Source organism: Phoenix dactylifera, chromosome 5 (genome assembly GCF_009389715.1).
Source record: "Phoenix dactylifera cultivar Barhee BC4 chromosome 5, palm_55x_up_171113_PBpolish2nd_filt_p, whole genome shotgun sequence".
NCBI classification, from domain to species: Eukaryota; Viridiplantae; Streptophyta; class Magnoliopsida; order Arecales; family Arecaceae; genus Phoenix; species Phoenix dactylifera.
In genome coordinates this window covers 8,479,736-8,492,079 of record NC_052396.1, presented here as the reverse complement: position 1 = coordinate 8,492,079, position 12,344 = coordinate 8,479,736, and the positions used below count along the sequence as shown (strand labels likewise).

Below are 12,344 nucleotides of genomic sequence, written 5' to 3'. Positions count from 1 at the left end.
ACAGGAAATTTGCTATCGTTTTATTAGTTAATAAATATATAATTGGACTTAACAAACACATTGAGACCATGAGCACTATGAACATTTAGTCTCGTTAGAGTCCCATTGGTTCCTAATCTTAGGGGCTAAATATCTTACTATGATTAGGATTGTCTGTTTGGATAGCTAGACATGAGGATTAACAAATAGCAGGAATGACATAATCTTACAGGGCAGAAGTCCTTTGAAGGACTTATTTTGCAATAATCAGGCACCTCTCAAGTCACTTTTCTCTCCTTCCTCCATTGCATTCCATCTCTTCTCTTTGTCCCATCTTTAAGGCAATTGCACTGCTGTCTCCAACCTAGTTTGCTAGGTTATCAGAATCTTCTCTTTCCTCCCCCCTACCTTCTGTTCTACCATGGCTATCACTGGCCATCACTAGCCAAGGTTTTTGAAAAAAGCTAAGATATCGTTCATCTTGGTGGGTGAGCGAGATCGAGTTGAATTTATATCTTAGTTTGTCTTGACTAAGATGAAAGGTGGGCATATTTGGAAAGATCCAGGATTTCTAGGATCTCAACTGATGTTTTAGGGTTGTGATACTGCAATCTTGGTTCATATGTAAATGCATAATTAGCAAAAAAAAATATTAAGGCATTAGTTTTGGGATTTTTCTTAATTAAAGCATCTATTTAAGGAAGTAAAAAGGTTTTTGAAAAATATTGGTTGATATTTTGATATTGTGTCAGCCTATATCTTAAAATTTATCAATATGTGTCGATGAAGATAACAAGGGCTAAGAATTTACCTATATATTGAATTGGTGGCCCCCGATACCGATACAATACATACTGAGATATTGGTTGAGATGAAAATGTTGCCATTACCACCTTGTCGCTCCACCTTTCGCCCTCTCATCTTTGGTATAAGTACACCACCACCACTATTAAGACCCCAATTAGCCTCTGCCCTCTCTCCCACCATGGCCATTGGCCAATCCCCACCACCACCCACCTTTCTCTCTCTTTTTCTTGCTCCTTTTTTCTTTGACAATTACATTGAAACTGTGAAGATATTTTTGGTTTGAACTTTTCCATGTAGCATGCTATTTCCTTAGATTGCATTTCCCTATATGCAACTATTAGTATATGATATATTTTATCACCCCTGGATCAATGTAAGTCTGGATTGAAGACCTGTCAGGTTTTTCTTTTATGAGATTTTAGGTTCATCCCACAAGATGAAAATCTGAAACATATAACCTTTTAATATTGAGGGTGAAAATTCTTACTGTCCAAACAGGTGGGATTTTGGAGGGTCATTTGGTATGGGTGGAAGTGAAATAAGAGATTTTTAGAACTGGCGTACAATCCATTAGTGAGGTGGGTGAGGCATCAAGAAGATAATTAGATATATTGTTCTATAGGTGCATACCTTCTGAAGAAGCATGGATTTATCTATGCAGTTGATAACTTTTCATTAACAGGAGATATGGTTCCTGGGCTTTGAGCCAAGGTGAATGCATGTTAAGCAGAAATATTAGAAGTTAAATCTGATGGCTGCTTTGAAGGTAATATAGACTGCCAACATTGCTGCTGGGCTTTCAAGAGGATGCTTATGGAAACCTTTGAAGAATGGATCCTTGGATTCGCATGTTGTATCTCTATTAGATGTGTATTGGATAACAATACTTGTTTTATGCTTCTGGTACACGTCGGATAATTAATTATCCTGTTTTTAAATTAAAACAAAGTGTTGGATGTTTCTCAGATATGCTTGAGATACTTCCTGGGTACCGTAGGAGATGAGGGCTTTGCGCTCTCTCTCTCTCTCTCTCAATGAATGTTGATTTTTTTTTTTTTATGATGAATGGTTAGCTTTGGAGTTTGGATGTTGATATTATTATATAAAGGATGACTTTGGTCTATAGATTTGAATGTTGTTAAAGCTATTTTTAAAGTATATTTGGATAACCCACTTTGTTTTCTTGTTTTTTTTTTTAATTCATATATGTAAAAAATAAAAATGTATTCATTGTCATAACCTGGCCATATTATATCTTCGCCTTATTGAGCTATTGATATCATGCTATTTCTGTTTCTTGTACCCGTTTCCATGCTTCATAGGGAAATAAAGTGAAAACAGTTAAGAAGTGCCCATTGAAAACCTAGAATTTTTATTTGTTTCACAATGCAATGGATGGAAAGACCCCGATGTCAAGTTAGGCTAAATGACTGTAACTGAGAAATGCTTTTTATTTTTTATTTTTTACTTTCAAACAAAGTGAGGAATTTCACTTGTGGTCAGTTTCGGTCAAACAAATATGAGAAGTTCTGTTAATGGACTAGCTGATCATCTATTCAACATATGTAGTTGAAAATAATAGTTCATGTGACTTGCTATTATGTTAGTGTACCATCATGAGATCTTGCAATTTTTTATCTAACAAAGTGAAAGAAAATGATTTTTTGGTTATCTACTTAAACTTAATGTTTTAGTAATGTCATGGGTCAGCATTTTTGTGAAGCAAAGAGGGATTAATATTCTTGATAGTGCTGGACAAGGATTATCCAAATTACAAGTTAGTTCGATGATTGGATCATAGGAATATGATTTCTCTTTTTAAACCAGAAATAACAAAGCAGAAATTTTGAAATGAGCACGAAATGTCTATAAATGAATTCTCTCATTATTCGATGGTAGGCACATTACAAATCAATACACGAAGGAGCTGCTGTTTTTTTTAAATAAATCTTGAAGTCATCTTATGCTGGTGTTGATGCTCTCCATGTTTTAGCTTATCACTGCCTTAATAATTTTCCTATTTTTTTTTAAAAATAAAGCAAGCCAAATCATATTTTCACTCACAATAAGATTTTACTGAATGACCTTGTAATATGACAAATTTAAAAAGCCTGATTCACATCGATATTTGGAATTGGCGTTCTGTTTCTTTATGTTCTTTCTGTGTCTCATGTCTTGTGCAACTAAGTTATCAGAAATCCTAAATTGTTATTGAATTGTTTGGTTATGATAGTTGACGGGTGATATACATGAAGAAGTCGAGATGCACAATCGCGTACTGGACAGAATGGTATTTCTGTGCTCCTTCCCCCAGTATCTCTGTCAATCCTCTCCCTCCTTCCTGCCTCTGATGCGGGACAGATGATTTAGAGGAGAAAATAAGAGGGGGAAAGGAGGAGAGAGGAGTTCTGGAGTCCACCAAATGCCAAAGCAACGTTTTTTAATCAAAATATTCTGCTCAAACAGTAGATATGGGGGTGCCATATATAGCCCCCTATGCAACTACCCATGATCCCCACAAATGATCATGTAACTACCCATGATCCAACAACATCATGGGTCACTACACTAGCTAAATACAATCAAACAAGCCAGCAACTAATAAAAGACGAAAATACATAAGAAATAAATGAAAATACACAAGAAAATAAAACTAGGGTGGCCGAAGTGCTATTCACGCCGGCGACGCCTATATACATGCTGGAAACGGTGGTCTGTGTCCCCACCAACTCCCCTCAGCGGAGAAGAGTTCGCCTCTGGCGAAACGGATGTCTGGTAATGCTCCAACAGGTCTGAAGCAAGTCGCTGAAGCTCATCTCTGCTAATCCAAGTATCATCTGACGGAGGTCGACCATGCCATCTGACCAGGTATCGCTGATAACCACCGTTCTGCGTACTAACAATCTGATCATCCAAAATCTGTTCCACTGTGTCTGTGATCTGCGGAGAAAAAGGTACAGAAGGCAAGGCAGGAGCAGGAGATATGTTCTCAAAATTGGATGTGCAGTCAGTGTCAGGCTCATTGAGTGGGTCTGTAGGAATAGTTGTCGGACCTCGGTAGGCAACTAAGTCTTCTACGTTAAAAACTGGATTAATCCCAAAATCACTTGGAATATCCACCACATATGCATTAGATCCAACCCGTTTCAGAATTTTGTATGGACCCATACTTCGGGCGTGCAATTTTCTAACGGCTCCTGGTGGAAACCGTTCAGGTCTGATTCTGATCATTACATCATCACCCACTCGAAATTCTTGATAACGTCGACGTAAGTCAACGGCCATTTTATATCTCGCATTGTTGATTTCAATTTTCTTCTTAATCTCTTTATGTAAATTTTGCATGTGTTGCGCAAAGGATTCAGCGGTCTCAGAGATTCTATTGTTAGGGGCTGCTGGGATAAGATCAACAGGTTTTCGCGGTACATAGCCTAAGACAATTTCAAAAGGGCTCAAGCCAGTGGTCCTGTTTACAGAGCTATTGTAGGCGAATTCAGCTATGGATAGAAGAAGATCCCAATTACCTGGGTGGTCACCTACTAAACATCGTAGAAGGGTTCCTAGACTGCGGTTGACCACCTCAGTTTGCCCGTCTGTCTGAGGGTGATAGGCTGTGGAATATTTAAGCTTAGTACCCATAAAGTTCCAGAGGGTCTTCCAAAAATAACTAACAAATTTGACATCTCTATCAGTCACTATCGAGGTTGGAAGCCCGTGGAGCCTAACGACCTCATCAAAGATGATCCTCGCAACTTTGGAGGCATCAGAAGTCTTGGAAGTGGGTAGAAAATGTGCCATCTTAGAGAACCGATCCACTACCACGAGAATGGAATCATGGTTACTTCTAGTCTTTGGCAATCCTAGCACGAAATTCATACTAATGTCCTGCCAAGGACGATCTGGGACAGGAAGGGGAGTATATAAACCAGTGTTTTGTTTGCGCTGTTTGGATAGATGACAAGTACGACACTGACTAACAATTTTTGCAACATCCCGTTTTAAACTAGGCCAATAAAATCTTTGTTCGACCATATCAATGGTCTTATTTCTACCAAAATGGCCAGCTATTCCTCCCGCATGAAGTTCCCAAACAAGAAAATCTCTAAGGGATGTTTGAGGGATACATAGCTTGTTTCCTCGGAACAGAAAGGCATCAACCACAAGGTAATCACTATTGTCCCTGGTGCAACCTTCTAAGACGCTCGCATAGATCTCAGCGAAGTCTGGACAAGTTGCATAATCGTCAATCATACGTTCAAATCCAGTAACATTTATGCTTACTGAAAAAAGTAATGTTACACGTCGGCTTAAGGCATCAGCTGCTTTGTTGTCAATACCTGCTTTGTGACACAACACGAAGGTATATTCTTGAAGAAATTCAGCCCACTTTCCGTGTCGTGAACTCAATCGCTTTTGGGAATTTAAGTACCTCAAAGCTTCATGGTCGGAATATAATACGAATTTCTGAGGTAGCAAATAGTGACGCCAGTGACGCAGCGCTTGTACAACTGCATAAAATTCTTTGTCATAGGTGGAATATTTTCGTTTGGCATCATTCAGCTTTTCACTGAAGTATGCGATAGGATGTTTTTCTTGGCTTAAGACACCACCTATACCTATACCAGATGCGTCACAAGAGACTTCGAAAACTTTAGTAAAATCTGGGAGGCGCATTACCGGGGCTTCAGTCATTCTAGTCTTGATCTCTTGGAATGCCCTTGAGGCCGCAACGGTCCAATGAAATTCACCTTTCCGGATACAATCCGTAATCGGTGCAGTGATCGTACTAAAATTCTTGATGAACCTTCTATAAAAGGTGGCTAGGCCATGGAAGCTTCGCACCTCAAATAATGTAGTGGGTTCGGGCCATTCAAGAATAGCTTGGACCTTCTGTGGGTCTGCTGAAACACCCTCAGAAGAAACAACGAATCCTAAGAAGATTACACGATCAGTCATAAATGAACACTTCTTAAGATTCGCATATAGGCTTTCTTTTCTTAGTGAATTGCAAACCAAACGTAGGTGCTCAAGGTGTTGTTCCTTGTTTTTGCTATAAATTAAGATATCGTCAAAGTAGACTACAAGGAATTTACCCATGAAAGGTCTTAGCACTTGGGTCATAATTCGCATAAATGTACTAGGTGCATTTGTTAATCCAAAGGGCATGACTAGCCACTCGTATAACCCATCCTTGGTTTTGAAAGCTGTTTTCCATTCATCACCTGGGCGGATACGGATTTGGTGGTAACCACTCTTAAGGTCAATTTTGGAAAAGATAGTGGCACCTGCCATCATATCAAGCATGTCATCCAATCGTGGTATTGGAAACCGATATTTAACCGTTATCTTATTAATTGCCCTGCTATCCACACACATTCTCCAAGTGCCGTCTTTTTTGGGCGTTAGAAGCGCCGGCACCGCACACGGGCTAAGACTTTCTCGGATGAACCCTTTTTGGAGTAGTTCATCAACTTGCCGTTTCAATTCAGCGTGTTCAATCGGATTTAGTCTATAATGAGGCAAGTTCGGGAGAGTCGCCCCTGGAACCAAGTCTATGGCGTGCTGAATGTCACGCATAGGGGGAAGCTCATCAGGAAGGTCCTCAGGAAAGAGATCCTTAAATTCTTCCAGAACATGATGAACTTCCTTCGGAAAATCTACTTGAAAATCAGGAACAACTTCTTTGGACACTAACACAATGACTATGGATCCTTGGGCTGCTGCTTTCTCAAATTCCTTAGGACTAATGATTTGAAGGCGCTTTTCAACCTTCACATCCTTCTTTCCAGCAATAGAAGGTCTAGGTGGTAGAGGGTTTAGTCGAATTTTCTTTCCTTGGTGAACAAAAGAACAGGAATTGGATTTGCCATAAATGGTCACATCCAAATCATAAAGCCACGGTCTACCAAGGATGATGTGTCCAACGTCCATGGGAATAACATCACACCAGATCTTATCATTATATTCAGAAAAGTTGATTTGGACTAGACAACGCTCAGTGACTGGTATAGCGGTTTTATCCACCCAAGACACATTATAAGGGTTAGGATGAGGCACTGTCTTTAACTGTAGCTTCTTGACAGTTCTTGTGGATACAACATTGACACTACTCCCACTGTCGATGATAACCTTACAGCTATGTTCGCCACATTTGATATAGGTGTGAAATATGGATCGACGCCTCCAGTCATCATCTTCTTGCTTAGGTTGTGTAAGGACACACCTAACTACACCTAAAGGAGTGGAACCCTCAAGTGAGCCGGGTTCCTCACCTTCATCTGACTCTTCAGGGTCTATCTCTGGTTCATGGACCAACTCATTCTCTTCATCATTTCTATCTTCTTCGATGACCAGTGTTTTCTTAGTAGGACATTGACTAGCTCTATGCCCAAAACCAAAACATCTGTAACACTGATCTCGAGAAATTTTGGGTGGTTCACTTAAAATTCCCTTACTCTTTTGATCATTAATTTTTGAGGACTCGGTCGCTTGATTTCTAATATTAGGCTTACTCCAAGTATTAGTTTGACTACCGTGGGTGATCTTATAATTGGTCTTCTTAAGATCAAATCGCCTAAAGGTTGTCTTATTAGTATAACGCTCAATGTCTTGGACAAGTTGATAAGCATGTTCTAATGAATTGACCTCGCGCAGAATAAGCTCTTTTTGTAAATCATCTCGCAATCCGGACCTAAACCTAGAAAGGGTCAATTCCACACTCTCGCGTGCATCACATCGCATGAAGAACTCATCAAAGCGAGCGATGTACTCAGACACAGGTTTGTTTCCTTGAATCAGTCGTTGCCACTGATCTAACAGGCGACTCTTATAGGATGTTGGGAGATATTTTTCCTTTAACTTCTCCTTCATTTCATCCCATTGTACCACAGGGGGTTGCCTAGCTCTAGCAAGCATATTTTCTATTGTGTTCCAATGCAACTTTGCGGGACCAGTGAGCTTCATTTTTGCAAAACGAACTCTGCGATCTTCTGATAGATTATACTATTCAAAGTAATGGTCCATATCAGCGAGCCAGTCAATGAAGACTTTTGGGTCGAGACGACCATCATAACTTGGTGCATCGATCTTAATACTGCGCATTACGTGCTCATCTGGTGTCTCACGCGATCTTAGATAGTCCCTTTGGTGTTGTTGCCCAAGGCCTCTGGGACGGGGCGGTTCAAACTCACCAAGTTCAGACTCTCCATCGTTGTGAGTAACTTGGAGGTTGGTGATTGAATTTTCAGCCATAGTCAAGTGAGTGTTCAGCCTAGTTTCAAGGTCAGTGATTCTTGCTCCTAATCTGGTTTCTAATGCTGCTATGGCATCTAACACCTGTTGGTTTGGGTTGGTCGACATCTCATGTGAGTAAGATGTACCGCTGCGAGTTGTCATACTCTAGAATTCAAAAATCTTAGATATATAATTAACATTCAGAATAAAATCAACAATGTTGAATAAAAGACGACTTTTGACGTAGTCTCGGTTACCTTCGAATTAGCACAGGTGATAACAAAATATCAGGACCTTAGGTACTGCTAACCTTGGTCTGGATCATGCAAAATCTTTGCAGGTTAATCTAATGAAAGTGGGGTCCTTCAAATTGATTTGGGTTTCACCAGATTCAAGTAAAATTTCCTAGTTGCCTTTCGAGGATTTGAAAATAATTTGTAAGGCTCAATATGTGTTTTCAAGGGGCACAGGCTTTTATAAAATTAAGGTCCTATCTCAAACCGACAACATGAAGTGAAAACAATAATAATCTAAAGATAAACTAGTTTATAGGGAAAGGCTGAAAAAATAATTATTTAAAGGAAAGATACGACCTCTTCTTACAGATCTGAATCAGTGGATGAGTTTGGATGTCAAAGTGTAGGATGCAGAACCGGAGCCCGACGATTTGTAGAAGATGCTACTGGAAGACAGTCAACTGCGGGTATCGTTGTGGAAGCCCAACGCACTGCAGGGTCTGGATCCAAGTACAGGGGCCTGAAAGCTGGGCCCGCAAGACACTGGGCCAGAGGATCAGCTGGGCTCGCGTGACAACAGGCCAAACACTGGGCCGGCCCACTCGCCCGAAAGCAGGAACTAGATGGGTCCCGAAGCTTCTGGATGGCTTCGGATCCCTCTGTGTGATCGGGAGAGGAGCTGAGGGAGACACCGGGTGGAAGAAGAGAGGGGCGATGTCGGAGGGTGGCGATCTTCGTTTTGGGGAGCGAAGGAAGCGGCGAGGGCGGACGATGGAGTCGGCAACGGAGGTGGAGGTGGTGGCGCGGGGAAAGAGATGGGAGGGAGGTCTCGGTGAGATGGGAGGGAGAAGAAAAGAAGATTAGGGTTTGAGGGATGAGGTATGGAAGGGAGAAGGGTCTCGGTGAGCTGGGAGGGAGAAGAAATGGGAGAACTCGAGGGTTGGGGAATGGTGGAGGCAACGGAGAAGATGAAGGGAGTGGCGGCGGTGTGACCGGGCAGCGGTGTGTGCGGTCGCAGAGGAAAGCGGCGCGGCGGCGGATGAGGACGGTCCGACGACAAAGAGGAGAGGCGGCTCGGTGGCAGCAAAAGAGCGGCGCAGCGACCGGCCGGCGGCAGCTCTGCGACGGAGTTCTCGGGGAAGAAAGGTAAACAGTGTTTTTTTTTTTTTATATAAACTACCTTGTGCGACTCACGTGCGATTGAGCACGTGTGCCTCACGTGGGTTGGGGCACGTGCATCTCACGCGCTTCTATCTTTTTTTTTTTTTTTTTTTATATAGTGGATCCGGGCTAATAAACTGGGTAACGGGTGAGGGACTTACCCGTTAACCAGTGCTCCATCAACCTCCCGACGGTTTCGGGAGGTAGTTCCGGACTCTGTGGCTACTGCTGCAGAGTGGATCCCGTGGCCTGCGGTGGTTGACGGCGATCTGCCACCTGATCCGAGCACCGTTGCTCTCCTCGGATCTCTTCTCTGTGAGTGGGGTCTGCGGCTGCGACGGTGGAACCAAGAGACAGTGAAGAAATTAGGGAGGCTAGGCTCCTTCCTTTTCTGGTCACACAAGTTGGGCGTGGTCCTTCAACACGCTCCGGCGTCCGTGGTGGTCGGGGTGCAGCGTAGATCTCGTGTGCCCACCTGAATCCCGGAATTCGGCGCTGCTCCGCCATACACAGGGTAGATCTCTGTGGGAGTTTCGGGAACAGAGGAGACAACAAAGGATTTTTTTTTTTTTTTGTAGTCTGTCCCACTGCAGCCCAGAAAATGGCAGAGAAAGAAAGGGGAGGGAAATAGACAGACAGGATCGGGGCGTTGGCACAGAGGCAAAGCCCAACGGTGCTCTGATACCAAACTGATGCGGGACAGATGATTTAGAGGAGAAAATAAGAGGGGGAAAGGAGGAGAGAGGAGTTCTGGAGTCCACCAGATGCCAAAGCAACGTTTTTTAATCAAAATATTCTGCTCAAACAGTAGATATGGGGGTGCCATATATAGCCCCATATGCAACTACCCATGATCCCCACAAATGATCATGTAACTACCCATGATCCAACAACATCATGGGTCACTACACTAGCTAAATACAATCAAACAAGCCAGCAACTAATAAAAGACGAAAATACATAAGAAATAAATGAAAATACACAAGAAAATAAAACTAGGGTGGCCGAAGTGCTATGCACGCCGGCGACGCCTATATACATGCTGGAAACGGTGGTCTGTGTCCCCACCAGCCTCCCTCTCTCTCTCTCTCTCTCTCTCTCTCTCTCTCTCTCTCTCTATATATATATATATATATATATATATATATATATATATATATATATATATATGCATGTATGTATGTATATAATGTCCTGCTATGTGCTTTGTTGTCAGGATGTCCAACTAACATTTTCTGGTTGACTGTAGGGCCATGATATGGATGCTTCAAGAGGTGTTCTTTCTGGAACAGTTGACCGTTTCAAGATGGTAAATTAGTTCGGTCTCATCCTTTGCTTTAAATCTTATTTCATCAGATTGCTGATGACATTAGTTTTCTCAATCACGTATTCGAGAAAAAATCGAGTCGCAGAATGGCTACACTTGTTGCATCTTTTTTGGCACTCTTCTTGCTTATATACTACTTGACCAAGTAGGATTCTACATAATCTGCTAGGCTGCCACTGTAAGGTTTATGATGACCTGAGAAGACTGTCAATCCTACTACTAGAGTGTTGCAACAATAGCTTGTGTATATAATATTTTCTTTGAGAACTATGTGTAAACATATGAGATCTTGAAGGTTTAATGTCCTTCCGGTTTGAAGATTGAGTTGTCTGGGCTGCTCCATCATTCATTGTACATGAAACTATAGCTCCTACTGTCAGAACTTAAACCGGTATTGATTCTTGGCATACTAGTGATTTAGTGTTCATTTCATCATAAAACCAAGGGATTGCAGCCTTGTGTATTATGCATGTACTTAAAATTCTTGAATTGAATCAGTCGTCATTCAGTCAGTGGACACGTTGGATCTGTTAGTCGCTAAATATGGCATTGCTGTTCTGTTGACTATCCAGCAATTATCTCTTCATCAAAAAAAGACTATCCAGCAATTATCTAATTGCTTGGTTGTCCGCTGCTGATGCAAGACTTGTGGTCTAGTGGTTGAACCACCAGGAAAACAGTATTCCTTGTCTAGAAAGCAGTCAAAAATCTATAATGCTGACTGTGGAAGAAAGAAAAAGATCTACACGAGATGTTTCTCTTCCTTTATTCATTACTTGTTGATTTATTCTCTTCAAAAATATTTGAGTGAATTATTGTTCAATTTTATTGTTGATTTATACATACGTACATACATATGAGTGTTTGTGAGTGGGCAGGTTCTGAAAAACCTTGTACTCGATTTATTCTCTTGAAAATGTATTAGTGAGTTATTCTTCAATTTTATTCTCTTCAAAATGCTTGAGAGAATTATTGTTCAATTAATACATCTGAGTGTGCTCTGCGTGCTTGCTAACGAGATATTTCTGGCAGAGTGCACCTCATTTGTTCTAAATCTGTCATCAATCTTTGTGTCTTGGAATCTTTTAATCATTAGCCAGCACCAGTGCAGAAGAAGATCCATTGATTGGCTGCTTTCGATTGAGGTTCTAATATTATATGCATGGATGATGGAAAACTGTTCAACAAGTCAAAGCTCTCCTTCTAATCAACTTTGCCACAACCTCATCGATGAGGAATATTCATCCAGTCGCTCCTGTTAAGTTTGGCATTTGCCAATCGCCATTTCAAAAGGAGTTCTTCATGAGAGACAAGGTTGAAGTGATGCTTAAATATCTCAACTTGTGAAAGCTGAGATGCCAAGGTAAACTTGTGACCAAACCCTCTCTTTGCTCTCACTCTGGACAAGCAACCTTGGGCTGAAGAAGTTCCAGCAGGGCGTCTCCTCCATCGGCGGCATGCTAACGCAATCCCTCTCTTCTCTAGCCTAATTTCTGTCTTTGTACTAAATATTTCACCCCTTAACATTTCTTTACTTTGACTGATTTCATTCTTAATAATATCCGAGTGGGTTCCATTACCCTCCTTTTCTTCCAAAAAAA

At 41.4% G+C, this 12,344-nt stretch overlaps 1 protein-coding gene across 5 annotated transcripts in view; it reads left to right on the top strand.

Moving 5' to 3' along the window:
- The window catches only part of LOC113462941 (bet1-like SNARE 1-1), a 19,497-nt gene extending 7,153 nt beyond the window's left edge, over positions 1-12,344 (top strand). For 2 of the 5 annotated variants that reach the window (XR_005511977.1, XR_005511978.1), the window contains exons 4-5: positions 3,020-3,076; positions 10,666-11,211. Coding sequence is in view for 3 of the 5 variants with exons in the window: in XM_039126739.1 (XP_038982667.1) it covers positions 3,020-3,076; positions 10,666-10,725; positions 10,803-10,892 (207 nt within the window). In the remaining 2 variants the exon portion in view is untranslated. Of the gene's footprint in view, positions 1-3,019; positions 3,077-10,665; positions 11,212-11,315; positions 11,718-11,775 lie in introns of those variants that run through there. The other 3 variants (XM_039126741.1, XM_039126740.1, XM_039126739.1) reach the window with 3 other exon arrangements.